Source organism: Heloderma suspectum, chromosome 3, assembly GCF_057233095.1.
Source record: "Heloderma suspectum isolate Gila_16-S chromosome 3, 16-S_ref, whole genome shotgun sequence".
NCBI lineage: Eukaryota > Metazoa > Chordata > Lepidosauria > Squamata > Helodermatidae > Heloderma > Heloderma suspectum.
The window spans coordinates 226154124-226181365 of NC_139460.1; the positions used below are offsets into that span (position 1 = coordinate 226154124).

General features: G+C 45.6%; 2 protein-coding genes across 2 annotated transcripts in view; one reads left to right on the top strand and one right to left on the bottom strand.

The window, feature by feature from the left end:
* LOC146350843 (uncharacterized) overlaps positions 1 to 18903 on the top strand; it is a 27392-nt gene extending 8489 nt beyond the window's left edge. The window contains exon 2 of the mRNA XM_084845871.1: positions 18283 to 18903. Coding sequence (XP_084701997.1) covers positions 18283 to 18296 — 14 coding nt within the window. The 3' untranslated portion in view covers positions 18297 to 18903. The remainder of the gene's footprint in view (positions 1 to 18282) is intronic.
* Positions 17775 to 27242, bottom strand: part of CYP26C1 (cytochrome P450 family 26 subfamily C member 1) — a 14387-nt gene continuing 4919 nt past the window's right edge. Inside the window, exons 4-6 of the mRNA XM_084845863.1 lie at positions 26249 to 26404; positions 21865 to 22437; positions 17775 to 18640 (exon numbers count right to left, since the gene is read on the bottom strand). Of these exons, the coding sequence (XP_084701989.1) occupies positions 18251 to 18640; positions 21865 to 22437; positions 26249 to 26404 (1119 nt within the window). The 3' untranslated portion in view covers positions 17775 to 18250. The remainder of the gene's footprint in view (positions 18641 to 21864; positions 22438 to 26248; positions 26405 to 27242) is intronic.

The following is a 27242-nucleotide window of genomic DNA, read 5'->3' on the forward strand; positions in this document are numbered from 1 at the left end:
CGAAATAAAAGGATGCGGGGACCGGAGTCCATCGGGTGGAGTTCTGTGCATCATTAAGGTACCAAACTGCCACCCGTCTCTATGAAGCGCGCTCAGTTCCAGCGCTGCGTTGCGCTTCTCTGGAGGAAGTTAAATAAATCCAACTTTCCCCCAACAAAATGTGTGTAGGGAGGGGAGAAGAACTGAGAGACAGAGAAAAGAAAGCCGCGAGCAGAAGATGGGATCTCCGGTCGTCCTGGAACATCCCAAATACGCGAGCATGTTTTATACACACTCATCTCAGAAGTGGACGTCCCCCGAGTTCAATGGGATCAACGTCTTATGTGCACCTCCTTGCGAGTAAGCCTCATTGAACTCAGTGGGGCTTACTTTCTTCCCTGCACACCTGCAGACAGGAGGGGGCTTTACCTGTCGGTTAGGGTCGCAACCTTATCCATTACTGGTAGTCGTGCAGTTAGGCAATTTGGCCTTAATTGTGGGGGGGGGGGAGCAAGCGTGCATTTCTTCCCTCCCTTCAAAATGTGTTGGGGGGCCCGCTGGTCCTTCTGCCCAGGAGACCTGCCCTAACGCTACTGGGGGGCGGGGGGCGAGAACCATCTAAGGAAAGGTGCGCCTAGGAAAAAATGTTCCCCGCTGCTTTGGCTGGGCTTCACGTCCCTGCTTCGGGCGGGGCGGGGCGGGGCGGGGCGGGGCGGGGCGGGGGTTCAGCCTGTTGCTGCGGGGGAGAACCCACCGAGGCCAGTGGGCTGCAGCCACGGGCACCTGCTCTCAGCGTCTGCGCATTCCGTGGAGCGGAAAGGCCCCCTCGGGTCTCGCTGCTTCGCAAACGCTGCTCCCCGGCCCGCTGAGACGCAGCCCGGCGGCTTGCGTCGTTCCTTCGGTGGGGTGATGCGTCAGAAGCGGCGGCCCCAGTTAAGGGCACACTCCTCGGCCTCTCCGATCGCGCCTGGAGGAGCAGGTCGGGCAGTCTCGTCGCTGTGCCAAGGGGTCGGTGCGGCCTTAAGGGAGATGGGGGAGGGGGCGCCTAGAAAATAACAGCGCCCCCCCCCCCGGCCAGGAGACTTCCTTGGGGGCGCCGCTGCTCCTCCCCGAGAGAGAAAAGGCCCAGGGGCTGCCCAGCCTGGCCGAAGCCGCGCCGCCGCCATACATGCCAGGGGTGTGTGTGCTGGGAGCTGCGCACACGCATCGCTCTTACGCAACCTGAGATCGGCAGGGGAATCCGCAACTCCGACGCGCAGAGCCCCGATCCTCCCGCCCCGGGTCACAGCGGCCCCGGGCGGGCGAGGTTGGGGCGATTCCAGGGGGAAAGCGGCACTCCGCCGCCAACGCCGCTTTCCCCAAAGGCAAAGAAAAGGCGTTGGATAGCATTCGGGCAGGAGAAGGAGGAGTATAAGGCAGAGTTTCCCCTTCCCAGAATAGGGTGAATCAAGTCAAGCCGACAACACGGAGCCCATCCGATACTTTCCCCCCTCCGTTTTGCAAGGGCTCCGCAGAAGGGGCACTACTAGGCGGGTCTGCTCAGAAGTAAGTCCCCACGAGTTCAATGGGACTTGCTCCCAAGTAAGTGCGCCTGTGGGGTTGCAGCCTTAAAGACGTAAGATTTAAATCGTGCAGCCTGCCCGACTCTGTGCGTGTTTACTCTGCAGTCCCATCAAGTTAAAGAAAAGGGGGGAGGGGGAGGTTGTTAGGGAAGGAAGCGGTGTGGGGCAAGACAAGAGTGCCTCCATTATAATTCTCCTATTTTCCTACAGATCTGAGGGAGAAATCAAAACCTAGGCAAGCGTAACAGAATCTTCACGTTATTCTTCGTTTCGAGCGGTGGATAACAATATGCCGGCTAACCAGGCCTTAATTGTCTGATGAAAATCACTGCAGTCCACCTATTGTGTCAAATTGATAAAGCAAGAGTACATTATTTTTTATTAGGTTAGAATGTCGGGCTAGGACTCGGCCGTTCAAATGTCTGCTCTCAGCCAGGAAGCCCACGGGGTATCCTTGAGCCAACTGTAACCTTTCAACCTAACCTACCTCACAGGGTTGTTGAGAAGTTCAAAGTGGGGTGGGGGAGAACTTGAAGTTCCCTGGAGGAAAGTTGGGATAGAAATTTAACAATACCCCCCCCCACACACACACACACATGTTCAGGATCTCTTCATAGTTAATGCATAAATAAAGAGGAGGCACTCTCTTGCAAAGCATCCTTTCCAAGGTTTCCTTAATTCCAGCAACCAATAGACACTCGGTGGTTCCCCAGAAACTGGACGCGCAGAAATGGACCACAGCGCTCAATGCAAGACACGTTTAGTGTCTCGTTACGTTCTAGTGGGAGTTACTTCCGGCTAAGTGTGCATATATGGGTTGCATCCGAATCCAGTGTCTATTTTCCGCTCTCATCCTTAGGTGGATGCTTTAATTGAACAAGAAGGGCTCCCTGCAGCTCTTTAACTCTTTATGCTGTGAATGGTACTCTTGAATGGGGGGGCACGATTTTTATGGGCGCCGCTACCACCACCACCCCATTTAGAAGTAGTCTTGGGTAAGCCAAGGCCCCCTCAGAGAGGTACCTATCCAAGCTGTCGAGATTAGGTACACAACCACTCCATGTATTCAGTAATCCCGGATATTTTGGGAGTATCAAGACTGCAACCTTTTGGTCCACCTACTTGGGAGTAAGAACCATTAACTTGGGAGGAATTACTTCAGAGTAAACATGCAGGATGGATGATATTGTGGAGGTGACGGACTCGACCTTGGGGGAGCTGGGGGTGGTGATGGCCGACAGGAAGCTCTGGCGTGGGCTGGTCCATGAAGTCATGAAGAGTCGGAAGCGACTGAACGAATAAACAACAACAACAACAAACATGCAGGAGCTCAGACCCAAACCTCTAATGCTCTTCTAAAGTGAGGGCCCTACATGGGCTCTGGTTGAAAAGATCCACAGGCTTTATCCTAAGCATGTTTACACTGAGTTCATTGGGACAAGCTCTTATGGCTGCTAAGAGTCTTCCTTCCGAGCTGAGGCCTTCTTCACCTAACAGCACAATTCTATACATGTCTACTCAGAAATAAACCCCATTGAGTTCAATGGGGGCCTACTCCCAGGTAAGTAATCCTAGGATTGGGGTCAAAATCGGATTTTGCATTCCCGTCCGTCATTTGAACGCGTAAGCAACGCTCAGAAGTGTGGACGTGTTCTTGGCATCCCACTTCAGAAAAGAACTGTGTTCAGGTCGATCCTCTGGATGGTCTTCGCAAGTGCCACTGAGATCAGTGAAGCTTACTGCCGAGTAAGCATATTGAGCGAATCGGGGCCTTCTCTATAAAGGGTGGGTTGTATCCAGCGTTAGTCTAATGAAACTCATTCATTGCAATGAGGCTAGGATTATCGCTATGTATTTGTTGCGGGTTCCATTATTCTTGGCAGACCCTTATTTAGAAATAAAGATTAAAAAATCAGGCAAGCCAAATGTATATTGTTCGTTTCGGGTCCAGCTAAAATTGGTTTGGATCCTGGGAATCCTTCTTCCCGCATAAGGTGGAGCGCCGCTTGTGCTGGAATCGGAGCTAATATTATGTTGGAGGGAAGAGAGAGCGAAAGAGAAAGAGGGGCTTTTGGCCTGTGTAGTCAATGTCCCCAAGGTTGGCTTTGTTTTGTTTGGGTTTTTTATGATTAAAAAAAAAGGCTGCCTGTGTTCCTCTCTCGCTCCCGCCGCCCCCTCGCCTGACCTAGATAAACCCTGCGTCCTGGGCGAGGCTGGAAAAAACTTGATCGTCTCCCGTGTGTGCGCCTAATGGGGATGGATGCCCATTTGGTGGTGTCTGCGGCTTCGCGGCGACCGAACACAGTGGCATGACCCCGGGGCACTCGCGCATTCCCATGCGCTGACCTGCAGGCGACCTACAGCCCGGACCGTGACATCTGAATGAACCCTACCAGCTCCTTCGCCAAGTTCACTGTCCATCAAATAACCAGATACGGTGGTCTGAGCACTGCTAATTGCCACAGGAAACCTTTATTATCTCCGCAGCCATCTATTATATAGTCAGTCCCGGGAAACCGGGGGCGGAGGGGGAGGAGAGAGATAGGGAGAAAGGGTCCAATGGTCAAAGAGTGAAAGAGATAATTAAAGGCATCTTGGAAGGAGGTCAAGAAATTAACAGCCTAAGACGGACGGACTGCGATGATTACAAGTTAACGGTTATTACACTTCCCTTGCAAATGTGCGGGGCTTGTAAATTGGGCGGAGCGGGGAGATTAACAGTGGAGAAGAGTTTCAACTTCTGTCCTCAACATGCGTTTTACTCCAGAGGGACTTTATTCCAGTTAATGCCACGATTCCCAGACTAAATGTCCCCCCCCCCCACTTCTTTTTAGTTATGCCAAAACGATGACTAGATAGTCAGCTGCTCGCCTTTACCCCTTCCCCCCATCCCTTTTATGTTTACTCCCTCAAGAGCGTAATTAAGCGTCCACATGTTTGAGAAGGCTCTTTCTGGAATATGAACGTGGGGGGCAACTTTCACATCCGATGCTGCCGGGATTCAAATATTTATTTATTTAGTTTCATGTCTATACTGCCCAATAGCTGAAGCGCTCTGTTTTAACTTACTATGGTTTTAACTCGCCATGGTTTTGTAATGTAGGTACAAGATTAGTCTTCCATACACTGGATTTAAGTTCGGGTTTGTTCCTCTTTCTATTCCGCCTTTAGACATCCACCGCCAGTGACTTCATTCTAGCTTAAATGGCATTTGTACTGTTGGGTGTAGAAATGGCAGAGGATGGCTCCCTTTCGCTCCCTGCTTTTAAGCGTACATTGGAGATTCTAATTTAACTTCGGTGGTGTGCAGCGCCACCCTATATACGTTTACTGAGAAGTAAATCCCACTGGATTCAATGGGGCTTACTCCCTAGTAAGTGTGTATAGGAGCCCTGCCGAAATCCGCCGTCCTATGCACACGTGCGAGAACAAGCCCCGTTTGTATTCGTAAGATTGCTTTTGCAGGAGGAAAAAGCGTTCTGACAACTATTAATCTGGGACAGGAGGAATAACGTGTGCTGAGGCGCATTAGGACTGGAAAGCTGAATTCAGTTCCTAGACTTTCGAGAGGAGAGTAAAAGGCTGGGTGTTGGGAGCAAAACGTTTTGATTAAAAAGGAAACCTCACAACAGAAACCGCAGCATTTTGGAAGGATGATCTAGGAAGCTGCGCTAATCAAAGTTAGCCGTTGACATTTGGCTGTTTTCTTTTTCTCGGTTTACCACGAAGATTCGCCTTGGAGGCCAGGGCAGGAGGGCAGGGGCTTCTGGTTCACTAGAGGGTCAGCCTGCCAACCGTACTTAACTCAGCCTTAAGTACAACCTTCCCTAGCTTTGCCGGGGGGAGAAAGAAAAGGGGAGTTACCTTACACAGGTCCGGTGCCCTGAGAGTTAATTCGGAAGTCTGTCCTTCCAGTAAGCGAGGCTACATAAGATCTGGCTCGGAAGGGCATCGGAAAGTCCTGTGAAACCTCCAAGCGATTTATCACAGAATACTTCCATTGCCTGCGCCAGGTTTTTTCATGCGAAAAAGGGACTACGGTAGAGGAGTCATTTGTTTAAAGGCTTTATATAGGGAGACCCTCTTCTTCGCCAAGCGAGCTAGCTTTCGGGAGAGAGGGCAGCCACCTACTTCTGAGGATGGAACTTCTGGTGGTGGTGAATATGCCGCACCCGCTTGGCCCAGGAGTACTTCAGGAAGATTAGGAAGTCAACAGCCAGCGGAGGCTGGTGGCTCCGTTGTCAGTGGGGCGCTGGATCCGCTCCAAGTTTCAGTCAGAACTCTAAAGGAGCAATCCAAGGTGCTGACGCCTTCTGACTCGCAGGTTAATCGTTTTTACTCAAACTGAATAAAGAGGATGGCTCTCTTTCGCTCCCTGCTTTTAACCGTACTTTGGAGATTCTATCTGCACCTTGGATAGCTCCTTTAGAGTTCTGGCCGGTTTTGACTGAAACCCGGAGCAAATTCACCTCCCCACTGACAACGGAGCCACCAGCCTCCACTGTCAACAGCAGATCCTTTGTTTCATCCCCTTCTCTGACCCTAATTTACAGTGGAGGAATACTTGGGCTCTGATGTTGAATGGATTGTTTAGACTCTTGTAAACCGCCCAGAGAGCTTCGGCTATGGGGAGGCATAGGAATGTAATAAATAAATAAATAAATTCATTAAAAAACTTGTAATTGACTAAAACAGTGCCCAGTTAATCAGACATGTTTTTTTTTTAAATTAATACAATTAATTTGTATTGTGGTAAACGCCATTTTAGAAGAGCCATTCCCTATTATTCTCCTATATGGGAGAGAATGGCTGTTCCACCTAGGAAGGCACATGGGTGGATCCTATTGAAATAAAAATATACTTCTTACTTCAGAAATATTGTTCTTGGTTTGCAAAGGTATGAAAATGTAATTGATTAATTGCCTTAGACTCATATGATGGATTAGCTAACATGTTTTAATCCCAACACAGCCCTAATGAATGCTGATCCAAATGGCTGAGTGTGACTCTTAGGGTTGTTGATGTTCAGTTGTTAAGTCATGTCCGACTCTTCGTGACCCCATGGACCATAGCACGCCAGGCCTTCCTGTCCTCCGCTCTCTCCCGGAGCATGCTCAAGTCCATATTCATTGCATCAGTGATGCTATCTAGCCATCTCATCCTCTGCCGTCCCCTTCTCCTTTTGCCTTCAGTCTTTCCCAGCATCAGGGTCTTTTCCAGGGAGTTTTCTCTATGCATTAGGTGGCCAAAATATTTGAGCTTCAGCTTCAGTATCTGTCCTTCCAATGAGCACTCAGGGTTGATTTCCTTTAGGATGGACTGATCTGACCTCCTTGCAGTCCAGGGGACTCGTAAGAGTCTTCTCCAGCACCACAGTTCGAAACCATCGATTCTTCAGCGCTCAGCCTTCCTTATAGTCCAGCTCTCACAGCCATACGTTACTACTGGGAAAACCATAGCTTTGATTAGATGGACCTTTGTCGGCAAGGTGATGTCTCTGCTTCTTACTATGCTGTCTAGGTTTGCCATAGCTTTCCTCCCAAGGAGCAAGCATCTTTTAATTTCATGGCTGCAGTCACCGTCTGTGGTGATCTTGTAGCCCAAGAAAATAAAATCTGTCACTGCTTCCATTTCTTCCCCTTCTATATGCCAGGAAGTGATGGGGCCAGATGCCATGATCTTCGTTTTTTTAATGTTGAGTTTCAAACCAGCTTTTGCGCTCTCCACTTTCACCCTCAACAAGAGGCTCTTTAGATCTTCTTCGCTTTCTGCCATTAGGGTGCTATCGTCTGCGTATCTGAGGTTGTTGAGAATTCTCCTGGCAATCTTAATTCTGAGCTGTGATTCATCCAACCTGGTGTTTCTCATGATGTACTCTGCATATAAGTTAAATAAGCAGGGCGACAATATGCAGCCTTGTCGTACTCCGTTCCCAATTTTGAATCAATCGGTTGTTCCATGTCTGGTTCTTACTGTTGCTTCTTGTCCCTCGTACAGGTTTCTCAGGAGACAGGTAAGGTGGTCTGGTACTCCCATCTCTTTCAGAATTTGCCACAGTTTGTTGTGATCCACACAATCAAAGGCTTTAGCGTAGTCGATGAAGCAGAAATAGACGTTTTTCTGGAATTCTCTTGCTTTCTCCATGATGCAGCGAATGTTGGCGATTTGATCTCTAGTTCCTCTGCCTCTTCGAAACCCAGCTTGTACTTCTGGTAGTTCTCGGTTCACATGCTGCTGAAGCCTAGCTTGTAGGATTTGGAGCATAACCTTGCTGGCATGTGAAATGAGCACAATTGTACGGTAGTTTGAACTCTCTTTGGCATTGCCCTTCTTTGGAATTGGAATGTAAACTGAATGTAAACTGTAAACAGTGTCTTCTGGCCACTGTTGAGTGTTCCAAATTTGTTGGCATATTGAGTGCAGCACTTTAACAGCATCATCTTTTAGGATTTTAAATAGCTCAGCTGGAAGACTGTCATCTCCGCTAGCTTTGTTGTTAGTAATGCTTCCTAAGGCCCACTTGACTTTGCTCTCGAGGATGTCCGGGTCAAGTTCAGTGACTGCACTATCATGGCTATCAGGGACATTAAGATCTTTCCTGTATAGTTCTTCTGTGTATTCTTGCCACCTCTTCTGAATCTCATCTGCTTCTGTTAGGTCCCTGCCTTCTTTGTCCTTTATCATGCCTGTCTTTGCATAAAACGTTCCCTTGAGATCTCCAATTTTCTTGAAGAGATCTCCAGTCTTTCCCATTCTGTTGTTTTCCTTAATTTCTTTGCATTGTTCATGTAAGAAGGCCTTCTTGTCTCTCCTTGCTATTCTCTGGAACTCTGCATTCAGTTGGATATATCTTCCCCTTTCTCCCTTGCTTTTTGCTTCCCTTCTTTCCTCAGCTACTTGTAAAGCCTCATCAGACAGCCACTTGGCTTTCTTGCATTTCTTTTTCTTTGGGATGGATTGAGTTGCTGCCTCCTGAACAATGTTACAGACCTCCGTCCATAGTTCCTCAGGCACTCTGTCTATCAGGTCTAATCCCTGAAATCTATTCCTCATCTCCACTGTATATTCATAAGGGATATGATTTAGGTCATACTTGAATGGTTTAGTGGTTTTCCCTACTTTCTTCAATTTCAGCCGAAATTTTGCAAGAAGCAGCTCATGATCTGAGCCATAGTCAGCTCCAGGTCTTGTTTTTACTGATTGTATAGAGCTTCTCCATCTTTGGCTGGAAAGTACATAATCAATCTGATTTTGATATTGACCATCTGGTGATGTCCATGTGTAGAGTCGCCTCTTGTGCTGTTGGAAAAGAGTGTTTGCTATGATCAGCGTGTTCTCTTGGCAAAACTCTATTAGCCTTTGTCCTGCTTCATTTTGTACACCAAGGCCATGCTTGCCTGTTATCCTAGTGATTTCTTGACTTCCTACTTTAGCATTCCAATCCCCTATGATGAAGAGGACATCTTTTTTGGGTGTTAGTTCTAGAAGGTATTGGAGGTCTTCATAGAACCAATCAACCTCAGCTTCTTCGGCATCAGTGGTTGGGGCATAGACTTGAATTACTGTGATGTTGAATGGTTTGCCTTGGATTCATACTGAGATCATTCCGTCGCTTTTGAGATGGTACCCCAGTACTTCTTTTCCCACCCTTTTATTGACTATGAGTGCGACTCCATTTCTTCTAAGGGATTCTTGCCCACAGTAGTAGATATAATGGTCACCTGAATTAAATTCGCCCATGCCTGTCCATTTTAGGTCGCTGATTCCCAAGATGTTGATGTTCAGTCTTGCCATCTCATGTTTGACCACCTCCAGCTTGCCTTGATTCATTGATCTGACATTCCAGGTTCCTAAACAATATTGTTCTTTACAGCATTGAATTTTCTTTTCACCACCAGACACATCCACAGCTGAGTGTCCTTTCGGCTTTGGTCCAGCCGCTTCACTCTATCTGGCGCTACTTGGAAATTCCCTCTGCTCTTCCCCAGTAGTATATGGGACACCTTCTGACCTGAGGGGCTCATCTTCCGGTGTCATATCTTTTAGCCTTGTGACATGTTCCATGGAGTTCTCTTGGCAGGAATACTGGAGTGGGTTGCCATTTCCTTCTCCAGTGGACTACATTTTGTAAGAACTCTCCACCATGACCTGTCCGTCTTGGGTGGTCCTGCACGGCATAGCTTATGGCTTCACTGAGTTACGCAAGCCCCTTCACCACAACAAGGCAGTGATCCATGAAGGGGAATGTACCCAATGTTAATCTACCTTAATTCCTATTCAATTCAGTGAGTCTACTCTAAGTAAGAGTAACACTGAATACAACCCTTCAGGTGAAAGTAAATTCTACGAATATCAATGAAACTGTCTTCCAAGGAAACATGTTTCTTTTGGAACTGGTGGTATCAAGCATACTGTCTTAATCAGATATTTTAATTAGAGATGAAGAGGGACTACATGAAGGTATTTTCCTTTCCAGACAGGAACTTTCCTTTCTGCATTAAAATGTACAAGAAATCAGGGCCAGTATCTTCACTTCAAAGGCCCTAGATATGAGGTAGGCTTCCTGCTCCTTTAACAACTGCTAGACAGGCAGATTTCCAACAGATTTGTTTTGAAAGCATGGAAGTGCACAGGGAAGGCTTCATCTGTTGAATTTCCATCTGTCTTACTTTTACCATTGGTAATGACATGATGGTTTGTTAGGAAAAATGGTGGCAAACCTAACAAAAGGTAAGATAAGAGGGTGTCATTTAATACATGTTATTTTGAAGGAAAAACCCTTCTTTGGATGTGTGTTTTTTGTTTCATTGACCAGAGGGCTTAATCATCCCTGGGACCAAAATGTGTAACATAACAAAAAAGAGTGTTCCTGAACACGTGCAGATTGCTCATCACCAGATAATCCTAGAGAGTGTTCAGCTCTGACAATGTAAGCCTTAAAAAGCTGCAACATTGGAATAAATATGGTACAACTGCACATTAAAAACTCATCACAGGAAAGATCCTGGGAAATTACATTAGGCCAGTGGTAGAGAACCTGTGCCGTGCCCCAAATGTTCTCAGAGACCCATCAGCCCCTGCCAGTATAGCCAATAGTCAGGGATGATGGGTGTTGGATCATCTGGAGGGCCACAGGTTCCCCTGCTTCAGGCACATTTTACCTGATTCTTTTGCAGCAAGAGTATTTTGTTTAAAAACAATGGCAACTGAACACAATGAGACCCAAGTATTTGGGGGTCACAGACACTGGGCAGGAAAATGAATCCATTCACTGGTCTTAGCTATAACTCACACTTTAAAAAATTGCACGAAGGAAATTGCCATGCCCGCCTGACGACATGGTGAGATTGAGGGTCTGGAGGCTGGGTAGCCGCTATCAATTAAACAAAAAGATATGCTGGGAGGAGGTAGAGCTGAAATGAAGCTTTTTGCACATTCAAGATTCAGCATGTTTCAAAATTTAAATTGGACTTTTGAAAATGTTCAGATTTTCTTTGAAATTTTACTTTGCTTGTGAATTTTAAGGTAATACTTTAAAACATCAACTTGCCAAATTCATTTTTCCACAAACTCTTCTAAATCTAAATGGTTGGGGCCAGGATTTATGAACCGGCCTGTAGTTTAAGATATGATTTGGAGGCTCTTGTACATCCCACCACCAAGAAAGGCTAGGTTGGTGGGAAATGCCATAGGGCCTTCTCTGTAGTGGCACAGAGACTGTGAGACTCTCTCCCTAAAGAGGCTGGACTTAACCCCTTGTTTGTTTAATTTTAGGTGGTCTCTCTCCCTATGGAAGTTAGACTAATACCTTCCTTGTTTTAGCTTTAGGTGAGCTGTTCAGACTTTTTTGTCCTGTATGGCTTTCAACTGATTTTAAGTATATTAGGTTCACTCTCTGTTTTTAAGTTTGTATTTTCTGCTCTTCTTAATCTTTCTGTGTGTGAAGTTTTAAACTTTGTTAATTGTTTTAGGCTGCAATCCTACACATACTTACCTGGGAAGAATAGACCTGCAAAGAACTGCAGGGTTAAATTTGTAAATTATAAGTCACCTTGGAGACCCTTTTGGAGCCGAAAGGCAATTCAGAAATAATTTTACAAATAAATAACAGTATCCATATTTGACAAGGTGGGGTGTACAGTTCCCACCAGTCAGGTGAGTTACACTTCTAGGTCTCTGTAGGATCTAATGGTTCATTTGGTTGTGAATATTCACTGCAAATCTTTTGGTTCCTCTGCCAGGATATTAATGGATGTAGCTTCCAATTTCTCCAATTTAATTTCAATGTGCAAAACAACAAGACATTCAGACAGTGGCAAAGAGAAAAAACAAAATGCCATTTGCAAATAAGCAGCTGAGGTGTTTAGATTGACCAAACTCTGCACCTGAAGATGTCTAAAGCAGTATGCAGTTTCTGGGGAAAACATTGAACTGAAAGAGCAAATAAAATAGGACACAGGTCCATCCACGATGGTGCCTCTTGATCAGGATATTTTGGATAACAACTCCTATAATCCCTGACCATTGGCCATGTTGGCTGGGGCTGATGGAAGTTGTAGTCCAAAACATTTGGACAGCACCAGGTTTCCTACCTTTACTATAGACAGAGGAAAGGAGATCTATGTATGCCCTTTCACCGCAATCACATCTTGCAGATTTTGGTAAAGTACAGCTGTTTATTTTTTAAATGCTGGGCCAGAACCCATCTTCTTAAACATTTTTTCTATTAAAAAAAATCCACTCAAGGAAGTCAAAGGCATTTTTGGCATTTAGATCCACTCTCACAGCAGATCATTTGTTGTGGTTACAGTGATGAATAATATTATGAGTATTATTTTCTAGCTACTTCATGACAATGAATCATGTCTGGTCCTTGTGGAAATAATGTGAGAGAAACCTATTTAGATCTCATGCAGCACAATCTATGCATGTTTATTCAGAAGAAAGTACCACTGTGTTCAGTGGGTCTTATTCCCATGAGGTAAGGATTGCAGCCTTAGTCAAGATGGGTGGGTGGGGGATATTCTAGTTAGGGTGCAATCCTATGCAAGTTTAGACAGAAAAAAGGCCAGTAGACCTGGGTGGGGCATGCTGGGAGTTGTAGGCCTTTTTTCTGTCTAAACTTGCATAGGATTGCACCCTAAGTCTGTTTGACTTTGTTTTGGAGGATCTTGGCCTGATTTTAATCTGCCCGCTATTTTGTCCTGTATTCAGGATCTTACTAATTTGCATAACCTAATTCAGCAGTGGCTGAAGATGGAGCAAGAGGTCATCCAGGAATGTTCATATAAACCATTCTGATGAAGCCATTGTTCCCATAAGATTTAGATTTTATTGTTTTAATTGGTATGAGTGTATCTTTGATTTCCTCATCAGTGATGTCATTAACTTCCCCAAAATTCTAGGTTCCTTTTAACATTTAACATCTAAGTTTCAAGAATTACCAATTCCATCTACAGTAGATGTTGGTTTTCCATTGAGGACAAATTACCCTAACTGTTTTTAAAAGATGGAACAATTCCTTCAGTCTCAGTCATTAATCCTGCAGACAGCTGTAATGATAGATATGTTTTGTTTAGAATTTTGCTCTCCACGAAGCTGATCAACCTTTTCATAGTACTTTTGACTTAATTAAATGAAATGTGTCCCCACATTTTTCAATTTTGATGGTTTTTGTGAATGTCTTGTTACATCCATTGCTGTTTTCTGTAGTATCATCATTGCCAGATTAAGGGGGGTTCCAGCACTTATATTTTTGGCACCATGTTTCAGATCCTGAGATGGTGAAGTTGTTGTCTGAATGCTCTACTACTAGTCCAGCTCTCAACTTTCTGCTGGAGTGGGGAACCTGTGGCATCAGCCTAATTTCATGTGGGGTGGCACAGTGAGAAAAAGTGGAGTAGCACAGAGAAAGAGAAAGTGTGTGTGTGTGTGTCTGAGAGAGAGATGCAATCCTTTGTTGCTGCAAACTCCACCAACCTTTCAATCTAACATTGTCTATCATCCACTGTGGTTTCTGACTGACTTTTCCCCTGGGTCAGTGGGCCTTCATAGGCAAAAGATTTCCCACCCCTAACTTAGTACATCATAGCAAACATTTTTAATAAATATTGACAAGATGGAACTGCTATCTGACAATGTTTATTCCTGAAAGTTCTTGTCCCTGCTGAAATTTTGTACAGAGTTTTGCCTTGCACTAAATGCTCTACAGCAGAGTTACCACAAATGTGCATCACTAGACCATTGACTGTAGTGGTCTGGTGGTCACCAAAGTACAGTTTAAACACATAACACTGCTATGTAATTTCTGATGAATCTAGGCTACATGAAGTGTATACATCCTAAGGAAGGAGAGACTTACAAGGATACCTTTTCTGAAGTGATGAATCGAAGGCAGGAGTAGCAGCCTGATGCCCTCCAGATGTTTTGGATTACAGCTTCCATAATTCCTGACCATTGGCTACGGTGGCTGAGGCTTATGGGAGTGGAAGTCCAAAACATCTGGAGGGCACCAAGTTGGCTAATCCTGATCTAATGTCTAGTTCTCTCACAGAGGTGGTCAAGGTATGTCTAGGCTGCATCACGTTAGTCTGCAGGTAGGGGGAGCTCACAGGCTGAAAAGGTCCTCCATAAAGCAACAAAATGCCTTGCACATGGAAAACCGTCAGGTCAAGAACAAGACCTTTTAGCTTAACCTCCCTGCCGCACCACCTTTCTATGTGTAGGGAACTTTTTTGGTATATAGGAGCACTAAATCATGTAAACCCCCACCTGCAACCCGAAATGGTACAGCCCGGCCACAGGTTAAACACCTCAGTAAAAGCTAGGTTTGAACCAAAACCATTTTTCTTGCTGTCTCTTGAGTTACTGGAGAAGGTGTAGAAACAATCACGATCTCCTGCATGTTTCCTTTCAAAACGGTCTTCTTGGTGAATTTTTAACCCATAACCTGGTTTTCATCCCCTCAAATAAACCCGTATGCCACAATCCTTGTGCACCTAGAGAAGGCAACGCACACCAGTCGCTGTAACCAGGTATTTGGCAGAAACACAAACTGCTATTGCAGAATTGTAGGCCACAGAGGGGACTCAAGACATGTCGTTCCACCCTTGGCATTAAAGCAGACATCCTGCATACTTGGACAGTCCCTCTTTCCCCAACCTGGTGTCCTCCAGATGTGTCGGACTACAACACCCATAACTCCCAGCCAGGGTTATGGGAATTGTAGTTCAACATATCTGGAAGGCATTTGGATTGGCGAAAGCTGGAGTAGTCCATACGATACAGATAACTGAGAGAGAGATTATCCATGCACACTGCTCCACTTCTACAATAATGTCTTTGTCTTTAATTTGTCCATTTGTCTTTAAAACCCAGCCATCTGCACCTGTGCTGGAGTGGTAAAGTTTGACGTGCAGGTGCTCCTCGTGACAGTCTCCATAGCCACACCTCCAAGGAGAGTCCAAAAATGCAGGCATTTGAACAAACCCGCTCTGGCAGTGTGTACCTCCACCAGGAGCAGGTCTTTTATAAAGCAAATGGGTTTTCATTGGCCATTCAAGGCCAAGCCACCCCAAAATACTTTGCATTACAAGAGGGGTAGCTCAAAACAATATATTGTTGCCAGGGAAATCCATTTCATTCCCCACACCCAGCTACAGGGAGGATTGCAGCTAAAGTCAAAGGGAACAGAGAAGCCAGACTGGGGGGGGGGGCGTTTTTGAGGGTGGCAGATGACGTCATCATCCCTGTGAATCAAAAAGTCCTGGTGTTTCAGCCTGCAAGTCCTGGCTCCACTGCAACACTGCTCAGCACACACCAGGAGCAGCATCCAGAGTTCAGCAGCAGCGACTACAAAGTGTTTTCCTAAGCAGCTGAAGGGGATGCTAGCTAAGCACGAAGCGCAGTCTTGGTCCAACAGATGTCCTGAGGACGTCAGAGACCTCATTACAGAATGAGAGATTTTCCAGGGAATACAGCACCGGCTCATTGTAGACAGCTTTTGTTTTAGGCTCAAAGGGATGTACTCAAGAACGAAGCCGATGATCCACAAACCAATTAGTCTGAATGATTTCATGCTTCCTTTAATCCAAACACTTCCCTTTTAGCTGCTATATGGCCAGAGCTGCATCGGCACGGGGTTAGCAGCTTGGTGTGGGCAACAGGGAACCTTGAGCAGACGAAGGATTCATCTTGCAGCTTGAGTAAGTGCCAGGTCATGCATTTTCATCACTTGATGACTGGAGGATGCCAAAAGCAGCCAAGAGCCTCGTGGCACCTTAAAAACGAGAACATTTTATTATGGCATATGCTTTGTGGACTAGTACCCGCTTCATTTCATGCATGGAGCATGATCCTCAGTTGTCAGGTGTACATACACAGGGGTGTGAAGGAAAAATAAGCACTAGCCCACAAAAGCTTATGCCACATTAAAATATGCAAGTCGCTAAGGTACTAGAAGTCTCTTCAGTGTTTTTGCTGCCACAGACTAACCTGGCTTCTCCTCTGGAAACTGAATATGTCAACGAGCCATCACAACTCAACCCTTATAGATTCTTTGCATGTAGAAGTCCCAGGTTCAATCCCTGGCATCTCCCAATAGGGCTGGAAAAAGCCACTGCCAATCAGTATCAAAAATTCTGGGCTAGATGGACCAATAGTCTGCCTCAGTATAGGGCAGCTTCCTCTGTTCCTCGTGTACCTTCAAATACAGGGCTTTCCAGTGGAGTTAGTTCACACATTCAGCTGCGAAGCATGAAGCAGCAAGAAATAAAATAATGTACGTAGATGTGTGAACCAGACCTAAGACGTTCTGGTTATGTTTCTCTTGACTGCCTGGCATCCCAAATCCATAGCTAATTTGTATATCTAAGTGGTGTGATGTCTGCAGTTAAGGCCAGCTGATCATAGCTCCATGGTGGAGCACATGCTCTTCATGCAGTGAGGTCCTGGGGTCAATCCCAAGCATCTCCAGGAAGGGCTGGGAAAGACCTTGCCTGAAACCCAGGAGAGCTGCTGCTAGTTTTGACCAGCCTTCCCAACCTGGTGCCTTCCAGATGTTTTGGACTACCGCCCCCAGCATTCCTGACCATTGGCAATGCTGGATGTGGATGATGGGAGTTGTAGCCCAGCACATCTTGAGGGAATGGCTGGTGTAGACACTACTGAGCTAGATGGACAAGTGGTCTGACTTGTTATAAGGCAGCTTTCTGTGTTCCAGTGTAATCCAGCATGTAAAGCAGTTACAGACCTGGTTAGCACATAATGCTAATCCATGTTTTATTTACCCATTGCTTGTTGAATTCTGGGTTGTCATGGTGTGTGAATCCAGCAAGCTAACAAACCATAGTTTGTTGACCGTGAACAATGCAGAAAGAGAACCCATGGTTTATTGTTCGGTTGTGAACTCTGGGTTGTAAACTCTGGGTTGTTGTTATGTGCAAATCCAGAACCATGGGTTGTTCATAGGTTGTTGCACCAGGGTACAGAGATGGCAGACAAGAATGGTAAACAAAAAAACAAAAACCCAATCTAGCTGCCCTACATACCAGTACTATAGTGCCGCAAAGGCATTTGGATACAGGGAAGGAGTGGGCAAAGGAGGAAGGAAACAACTCAGGGAGTGAGAAAACAAACCATGGTTTGTTTAATTGTCTGCCAGATAAATCCTGGGTAGAGCAACAACCTAGGAGTTAAATAAACTACGAGTTAGTGTTATGTGCAAAGCAGGTCATAGTGTTTGCCTTACTTTTTCCCTTTATAATACAGATAAGCTGTGATGCTAAATACCTTTTAAGAGTGACATAGAGCATTCAGAAAAAATGGGTGGAATTAGTACTTCAGGGTCTGGATTCAGGGTCCAGGTCTTCCTTTGTTTGCCATCTATTTGAAGTTTACAGTCAGCTCTGGGTTTAAACATCTGAATATCCTTGTGTGTCCATTCCTGACCCACAGGCCACACTTTTCTTCATGTGACCTCACACAGAGGTGGGCAATACTCCCCTGTCTGACACCTCCCATTTCTTGTATTGTACTTATAGCATATCCATTCAGCAGGCAGTTGGCTTATTGATGTTCCTTCCAACTGGGAAGCTGCCTTGTGATGCAATGACAAAGGGGCAGTCTTGTTTGTAAGGTGGAGAATCTTCACAGGGATCAGATGAGGTCTACTATCAAAGTCAAGCATAACTGCAATCTGGGAGAGCCCTGACTGTATGCATACTTTCACCTACCAATAGTTATATTCCCTTTAATGGAAGAATTGACATCAGTGTGTCTAGGTTTCTTTCTGAGACATTGATCTTTCAACTAGGACCACTCTTAACCAGGTTACAAGATAGCATCTCTCTCTCTCTTTCTCTCTCTCTCTCTCTCTCTCTCTCACACACACACATACACACACACACACACACACACCAGCAACAACAAAAAGTGCAACTAAGTATAATAGAGGGGGATTATCCAGTGTGGATTCATGTCTCTGAATGAGAATAGGTGCTAATAGGCTCTTAGTTCATTAAGAACCAAGGACAGGGACTTCACCTTCTCCACCCACTACCGACGGACAGGAGGAAGCTGCTTGTGACAGACAGGAGGAAGCTGCTTGTGCAGGCGGAAAACCTACAGCTGGAAGGGAACAGGTACTTTGTCCCAGAGGCCTCCCCTACCATGATCCTAAGCTAGAGATACGGTGGAGCTGCTGATGCTTCTCAAGTGTTTGCCTTGCTGCTTTCTCTTCCAGGCTTCAGAGGATGAAAATAGAGCTGCAGACCATCCACAGGATGCACAATCGGCACGGTCTGCATCTTTGGGAAGCGGACTGTGGCCAGTTCCCAGCGGGCCGTGCTGACCAGTTCAATGGCCAGCAGCTTGAGGATGGCTTGGGCCAGTTCTTTTCCGATGCAGTTTCGGACTCCCCCGCCAAAGGGAATATAGTGAAAGCGAGTTGAGCGGGCCGCCTTGTGTCCCCCACATTCTTCCTGCGATACCCAAAACCTTTCAGGATCAAAGGTGTCCGGGGGACTCTGGTAGAGGCTAGTGGTCTCGTGCGTATCCCGAATACTGTACATCACGCTCCAGCCCTTGGGAATCTGGTAACCCTATAAGGAGGGAAGCAAAATGAAATCAGCACCAGAGACAGCAGCCTGCAGAGGGCAACCTGCAAAGTGAAAGAGAGGGGGAGCAAGCAACCTCGTCTGCAAAAAATGTTCATTGTTTCTGCTATTTGTTCATTTATTTATTTATTTGCACCTGTCATTGATTACTAGTGGAGTATATTAATAGTGATTTTTAATCCCTTGGCCTGTAAACCGCTTAGAAATTTTGTTGTATTCAGTGGTATATAAACATGATTAATGAAATCAATAAAATAATAATAAAATAAACTTCTCAGACATCTGCAACAGAGCCACAGTTGTTGAACAACCCCCCCTAAAAACCTCAGACCATCATTCTTAAGCTTAATCTGGCTAGCCTCAAAGACATCCTTAATTACCTATAATTGATCAAAGACCTGTAATGGGTGGTGAAGAAATCCTGTGGCTTCACTGATACATAAACCACTGCTCCAGGGAATGTACACCAAGTATTTTAATAGTCTGATAGAAATGGGTATGCAATAGGTATTTTACAGAGTACCATATATATATTTTGACTGAAGTTGTTAGTGTTAGAATGTTGCACTCATATTGAACCAGAGCAGGTCCAATGTGTTGTAGAAGCTAAGCAACAATAAACTAGTTACAACATGTGGATTTACCCAGAAGTAAGTCACATTGTGTTTAGTGGGGCTTACTCCTAGGTTAACATGCATAGGATTGAAGCCTTCATGCCTTAGGTGACCCAGCACCTCTTTTCATCAGGTTGCTAAAGACTACAGTGATTCTTACAAAAGCGTATGCAGCTTAACAGCTCCCATTATTGGTGAGGCAAAACTAAAATGTGGTCTCAGGAAGCAGGAGAGACCACTGCATGAAGTCCAAATGGACAATGGACAATACTAGGCTAGATGGACCAGCAGTCTGACGTAAGGGTGACTCAATATGTTCACATGCTAGGGATACAAAGCTCTTTGAGCCAGACAGCATGCTCTCTTCTCTACCTGCAGTTATGCAGTGACCCAAAGCAGTCATACAAATATGTTATGCTATCTCAGCGTTCCCCAACCTGGTGCCCTCGAGATGTTTTGCACTACATCCCCCATCAGTCTTGACCATTGGGCATGCTGACTGGGGCTTATGGGAATTGCAGTCCAAAACATATGGAGGGCACCATGTTGGGGAAGTCTGTACTGTAACCTGGACAGTGCCTTGTGTGGGTTGGTGGGTGGAGTTTGTGCACCATTATCATTATCATCATTAAACAAGGACTGTGATCTGGCACTCACATTTTTCTGAGAGTTTCTTAAATACATAAATGAGATCACCTCAGATGGTGGTTCCACAAAATCCACAAACTGCTCTGTAATGTGTCTGAGTGCAGATGTTGTTGTTGTTATTATTATTATATTTATATCCCACGTTTTCCCCCAATACTGGGACACAAGGTGGCTTTACAACATTAAAACTTGTGCAATTAAAACCTATAAATAGAAGTATAAATAGAAGTATACAAAAGTTATAAATATAATTAAATCATCAATAATATTAAAATTGTATAAAATATCAAAACATTAAAACATACAGACACACACATTGGCAATTTGGCATGAAAGGTGGTTTTTTTTAAGGGTACTATTGTTTTTTAAGGGTGCTATTCTGTCTCCCTCTCCCCCACCCAAATACCACTTAATTAACAGTGAAACCCTATGTATTGTGTACTGTGAAGAAAGTCCCACTGTTTACAGAGGGGCTTACTCCCAGGCAAGTGTGTATAGGATTGCAGCTTAAAGATCCAGCTCCCAAATCTCCTAACAGATTTTTGAACTGATTAAAAGAGCAGTTTGCTGGCTCTGTGAGGGAAATGCTTAGAAAAATATGGGGCCGCGGGGCTCATGCAGCCCATGAAGAGGCAGCCCCCTGCCCTATCCAGTTAATCTTACACTGAAATCTGCCACCACCTTGTAAACCCCAACCCTTCAGCTAGAGAGTGTTTCACTATTCTCCACTGATAAGAGCACGGCCCCATCCCCTACCACATGGGGAACTTGTTACCCACCAGATGCTTTGGCCTACAAATCCCATCAGCCCTAGCCAGCACAGCCAATGGTGAGGGAGCATGGGAGTTGTAGGCCAAAACATCTGGAGAGCCACAATTTGCCCTGCCCTGCCCTGCCTTACCACAAGCCTCCCCAACAGATGCTGTGATTACACACCTAGAATGGCAGTCTAAAAGCATCATGGTTTTGGTGCCCTGAACAGAGTGCCCCCCTCCTGTCTCCAGCTCTCAATCTTGGATGAGCCTCTCTCACGAATCTTACGCAGTTCTGTGATTTATTTTAACTTGGCAGGGCTTTCTTTGACACCCTTCGCATTCTCTCAAACTATTTCAACCAGCCGTCCATGACTGGAGATGCCAGTTAATTGCATCTCCCTCAGGTTTCCCCAGTCTCCAATTCCAGTGCCAGCCCCACATTATATCCATTCTCTCTCACAAGTGTCATTAGGGTTCCTTACTGAAGTATCTTGCTTGCCATCCTCTCCCCTTCCTTCATCTCCTGCAGTCCACGGGGGCATTGCTAGGCCTGGGCCCCAGCCCCCCATCTATTTCCCAGAGCCTCAATCTATTCCACAGAGCCCTGCATATCTATGGATGCCAATGGAAAGGCGGATTTTTTTCCTCTCAGTTGAATTATAGCTGAAAAAGTGGAAATTTTCACGGGGGATTGCCGCTGGGGAGGGAAGGGTTATCTCTCCCCTTCCCACATGCTGCAACCGCCTCCCTTCCTAAATCTTTCCCTAAATGGCAATTATGCTTAGGGGGAAAAAACCCTGTTTCCATTGGTTTGGATAATCTGTGTCAGGGTGCAAATGAATTCAAACATTTATTTTATTTGAGATGATTTGGATAAGAAATTAATTGGCTGGCTGTAATTACTTCCTGTGAAATTTAAATAAATCCTAGTCATTATTTCTAAGTGTGCATATATAGATATAAATTAGCATTTGCAGATGTTATGCAGATTTGTGTCCTGTGGCCCTGGGCCCTAAATCTTTAAAGTGCCTAGAGACACACCTGGCAGTCTCTAAATAGAAGAAACATGGGGGGGGGCTTGATGGCCCCTCTGAAAATGAGCAGATTAACCTTCTGCAATCCATCCCCACCCAATCAGACACATCCCAACACCCGCCAAATGGACCTGTGCAGCACGCCACAGCCAACTCACATCCAGCTCAAAGGTTTGTAAGGCTGTCCTATAACCTCCGGACACCGGGGGCAGCAAACGCAGCACTTCTTTGATGACACAATCCAAGTAGCGCAGGCTGCTCATCTTCTCCAGGGTCAAGCAAGTTTGGCAATAACACTCGGGTCCTTCCAGCCTGCCATGGGGCTGGCCCGCTTCTGCTTCTTCTTGCCTGTGCTCAGAGTGAGGGCAGTTTGTAGTCCCACCACGGATGGCTTCCTGGGCTGCTCTAGCAATGGGGTGCAAGTTAGGGCCTCTCTCTTCCCCTTTTGTCTCTCTGCCTTGTTCCCCTTCCGCTCTGGGTGGAAGAGGCAGCTTGCAGTCCCTGTCCTTGTCTTCATTTTGATGGACAGTCAGGGTCTCTTGGCCAGGCTGACGGTCTGTCAGGGCTTCCTCAGCAGCAAAGCAGCAGCACAGCCTGGTGAGGTCATGGGATGCCAGCTCCTGCTGGATCTTTTTTATTACCAAGGGATGTTTCAGCAGCAAGAGAATCATGGAAGTGCTGGCACTGGCAGTGGTGAAGAAAGCTGCAAAGATCAGCTCAATGGCAGACTCCTGCAAGAGGGACAGATGCGTCAGACCAGGCCTTTTCCATACACACATGACATCCACAAATCATTTCAGATGGAAGTCCACTTGTATTTTCATCTCACCTTCACTGCTTGAGATTAGAAGTCGAATGCAACATTAATTAGAGCTTTTGGAGAGGTGGGGGAGGACATAGCATTATATCCCATATAAGCTCCATTCATTTCAACGGGTCTACTCTAAGTAGGACCAACACTGGAAACAACCCATATCCTCCTCAGTTACTTTGGAAGTCAGTTGGTTTTGAATCAACCATGAAGACTTTCAGTTATATCTCAAAATAAACAGGAGTCAGCATGAGGAAGGATGGGAGACCAGCCAGTGGTCTGGCAGGGATGACCCAACTTAGCATGGAAGGTTTACATGGAAATCTCATATAAATGCAAAGAATGGGGCTGAATTCTGATGGCTCCATAGGCCAAACGGGGCTACTGAGAAACAAAAGGGTGGTATCAGTGTGCGCTGGGAAACCCCAAGGCTTGCAAAAGTAGAAAACATATTGGGGAGGGGGGGACTTGAAGAGGACAACAACAACAATGCAGCCCAATGAAGACTGTGTATGCTCAGTGGCCCAGAATGCCAAGCGCCTGCTTGGAGATGGGAGGAGCAACCTGGAAGAGGTCAAGTCTGGGGGGCACACTGAACAGGAGTGTTCCACCCTGCAAATGTGCATCTTTCTTATAATGGGGCTGAATTTATGTGGAGGGAAGCAGTACAACACACACACACACACACACACAGAGAGAGAGAGAGAGAGAGAGAGAGAGAGAGAGAGAGAGAGAGAGAGAGAATTGCAAGGAAGTTTAACTTTGGCTGCAGCAGGCCTGGTGTTAGTAAAATGGTCAGTCAGCAGGGATCCCAAAGTGAATATACAACACAGCATATTTCATTTCTCTTTACCACCCTACCCCAACGTGGTGCCTTTCAGCTGTGTTGAACTACAACTCCCATCACCCCATGCTGTAACCTAACACATCTGGAGGGCACCACGTTGGGGAAGGTCGCTCAATGCCAGGGGGATGCAACGTGGTGCCTGTGCGCATCAATGCAGCCCCAGACACCTTTCTTGGCACCCACCAAGGTGCCTTACCCCTCCCACTAAAAAACAAAAACCCCATTTTCTTACCAGCAGCTGGGATTGCTGTGAAATACTGTTTCTGTGGCTGCATATCCAAAATACTTTTTCTTTGCCCCTTAATAGTTTGGACAACTGCTAATGTCATATGAAATTCCATCAATGAATTCATGTGGTTCCGTTTATTATGCGGATCATGGAAACATTTACTCCTGACGATTCCAATGAATTTCAAGTGTCAATGTGAGAGTCAAAACCTCCTTACAGCACCACAGCCAACTTTATTCTTTGCTTCTAAGATTAGCCCCGTTGATGTGGTTTGCAGTTGGCAGTCAGCATCAAGTACCTTTTTCAAGTATCTTTGCAAGAAGCACTGTTGATTTCAATTGAAATTTACCTCCACAAGTGTGGTTAGGACTGTAAATGGCATCAAACCAGGTCTTTTTTAAAAAGTTGGAATGCTGTTTTTTACAGAGCATATTCTCTTCAAGACTGTGTGTTATAATACTTTAATATGATCTGATTGGTGGGGTGGTAGAGAATAAACCCCACTTTGAGTCAAGGGGTTGGATGCAGACTAAAATCATACATAAGGTAAACCCATGGAAATCAAGGGAGTTAAGTTAGTCATGTCTAATTTAAGGCCCATTAATTTTGATGGGTCCACTCTATGTATGATGTAGTCCGCATCCTGCCCATTGGGTGCAAATAGTCTAAACACCCAGCCCTGAACTGTACTCAGGACAAGTGCAAGAGATCATTCCATATGCGGACATCAGACCATATTCAGACATTTGTTGGGTAGATCACTGCTGGCACATACACAAGATCACATGATTTCCATCTGAACTGTTTAAATGGAATGTAGCACCATTCTGTACTTGATCCACTCAGCCTGAATTGAATGGAAATGGGAAAGGCCACACTCTCACTGCTCTTTACCCATCCTGCTTGTCAAGAGAACAATGGCCCTAATCCCTTGTTCACACATTGTGGCATGAGAGGGTTTGTATGCTCTACTGAACATACAGTCTGCATGATTACTTTGGCCCATGACAACCCTGGATCATACACCTCTGTGAAGAATAATGTAGGTTACAAACCTCAGAGTAGCTTCATTGCCCATTGAGTAGCATAAAATGTTAGTGCTAGCTAGAGTAGACCCATTGAAATGAATGGGACTTAGACTAGTACTGGTGATGAACTTAAATCCCATTCATTTCAATGGGTCTACTCTAGGTAGGACTAACATTGGATACTACCCTTTATTTTTAGGGGGAGGCAACTTTCTAAGCCAGCCTTCCCCCAACCTGTCGCCATTCAGATGTGTTGGACTACAACTCCCATCACCCCCAGCAAACTTTTAAAAGCCTTCTCATTCCTGACTGCGGGTCACAGCTCTAGTTCTTTCCAAGGCCAACCATCTCTCTCTCTCTCTCTCTCTCTCTCTCTCTCTCTCTCTCACGCACTCTATCTGCAGTACCTCGCAGTAATTAAGGCATTCAGTCTGTAGTCCCCATCTTGAAACTGAGTTGAAAATGCAGACTCCTGTGGCCAGAATATCTCATCTATCTTTTAAACTTTTGTGTGTGTCTCTCCCCCCTCCGCTCCGCCACTCCTGCCACCCACTCCCAAGTCCCCTGCTTTGTGCACCACCTGGTCTGCCTAAGAGTTCTGGAATACTCAAAAGCTTGCATACTGTTTTGTGACATGTTGGTTGGTTCCAATAAAGATATTGCTGAGATACGGATTTTGAAGTTCCTCACTGCAATTCTGAGGAATCCTCATTTCCCTCAAGTTGCAATTTAAAAAGACTGCAATTGAGAAAGAAAGAAAGAAAGAAAGAAAGACAGACAGACAGACAGACAGACAGACAGACAGACAATGCCATTTATCCTCCCACCCCCAGACTCTAATGTTGTCATACTGGGATTCTGATCTGAGTGACTGAATGGGAGTTGAAAGTAGGTGGACTTTGATATTCCTGCATGGTGGGTGTTGGAAACCAGATGGGATGGGATGGGAAGGCAGAAATGTTCAGCTGCAATGGCCTGTGAAAAGCCAGTTCTAACTGACTTCTGAATGTGATATTGGCATTTATTGGCCTGAGTAACAGGAGCCTTCCCCAGGTGTTTTGGACTACAACTCCCAGCATTCCTAACCACATTGACTGTGCTTGCTGGGGTTTATTGGAGTTGAAGTCCAAAATCTCTGAAGGGTACCAGAGTGAGGAAGGCTGCTTTACAGCTGGCAGACCTTGAATTTTCCAAAGGGAAAACAAGATAGAAATGTAAGAAATAAACAGATGGGAGGCCAGTTCCATGCCCGGCTTAAAAGTCAATATGGGCAGACTAAACACTGCAGAAAAGATGCTGAGAAATGAAAGACGATGCCAATCCTAGTGAGGATTTTTTCACCTCAAGGTTAGCTTGTTCCCTTTTTAATTTCAAAAGGGAGACGTACTAGGTGTCTGTCATAATTTGATGCCTGTGATTTCACATGGAAATTACCACTCTACACATGGTCAGAGGCACTTAGGCCTTTATTGGCTAAGCCTGTCGTGTTGGAAATGAAAAGGTTTGCTTGTTTCAAGTAAGGGACAATGGTGAGCTTTGCCTGAAACAAATCTACCCAACGCGCTCAAGCACCCCCACACACATACACACACACACACCAGAAGCCCAAAGAGGTATTCTTTATTACCTTCAGCTCCTGCATGGTGAATTCTTTGCCGTGCTCCTTGGCGCTGTTGATGATGAAATCCAGGGCATCACTATGAGCCTCAGGATCCTTCCGCTGCAGTTTCTCCATGATAGCTTTCTCCATGTAGTCATGTAAAAGATCCCGGGCCTTGATTCCCTGAGGGGAGGACCACGAACAGGAGTTCAGAGAAAGATTATCAATAGGCAAAAGTCCTTTATTGCTGGGAAGGTTCAGGATCTCTGTTACCATGCTTCCCCAGGTAGGAGCTCAACTCAAGCTAACTAGAAGAGATGCTCAATGGATCCTAATCCATAACTGAAATGGGAAAGCACCTTTCTGCCAGTCCCACCCCATGATGCCCATCAGTTCCTGTGGGAGGGTAAGAGAGGGAAACCCACAGCAGACCACAAAGTGTCTGTCACTGATCTGCCAAACTGCCAGAGTGAGGAAGGTGAGGAAGGGTGGGATGGATCAGAGATCCTCACAGGCGCATTAGGTGCAAAACAGAAAGACAGAAATCAATCACACCCTGCCTGCCCCAAACTTGCGATTTCTCTAAAACAATCCGTGAGGAACCTCAAGGCCTAGTGGGAAGAGAGCATCATGTAGGAATTGCAGCCAGTGCCAACAACAAATGACAAAGGGACATGCATGAGAAAGTCTATACTTACTTTTTATTTTATTTTTATTTTTATTGATTGATTTGACTTGATTTGTACCCTGCCTTTCTACCAAGAAATGGCACTCAAATAGATCTGGCACGCACGACCTTTTAGAAAAGGAAGAAGTAAGATCTCTGGACAGCCCTCCATTTTCCTCTCCCTGCCACTGCGCAAACTGCTAAAACACTCGATTTCTATCCATTACTCCAGAGGGAGTGCCTTGCTCCAGAAAGCCAAGAGATGAGATCTGTTGTGCAGCAGGACCCAGTTTACTCCAAGTTTCAGGTTCAAAGGGGACTTGATCCCAATTCAGTGTGCTTTGCTGTACTCAA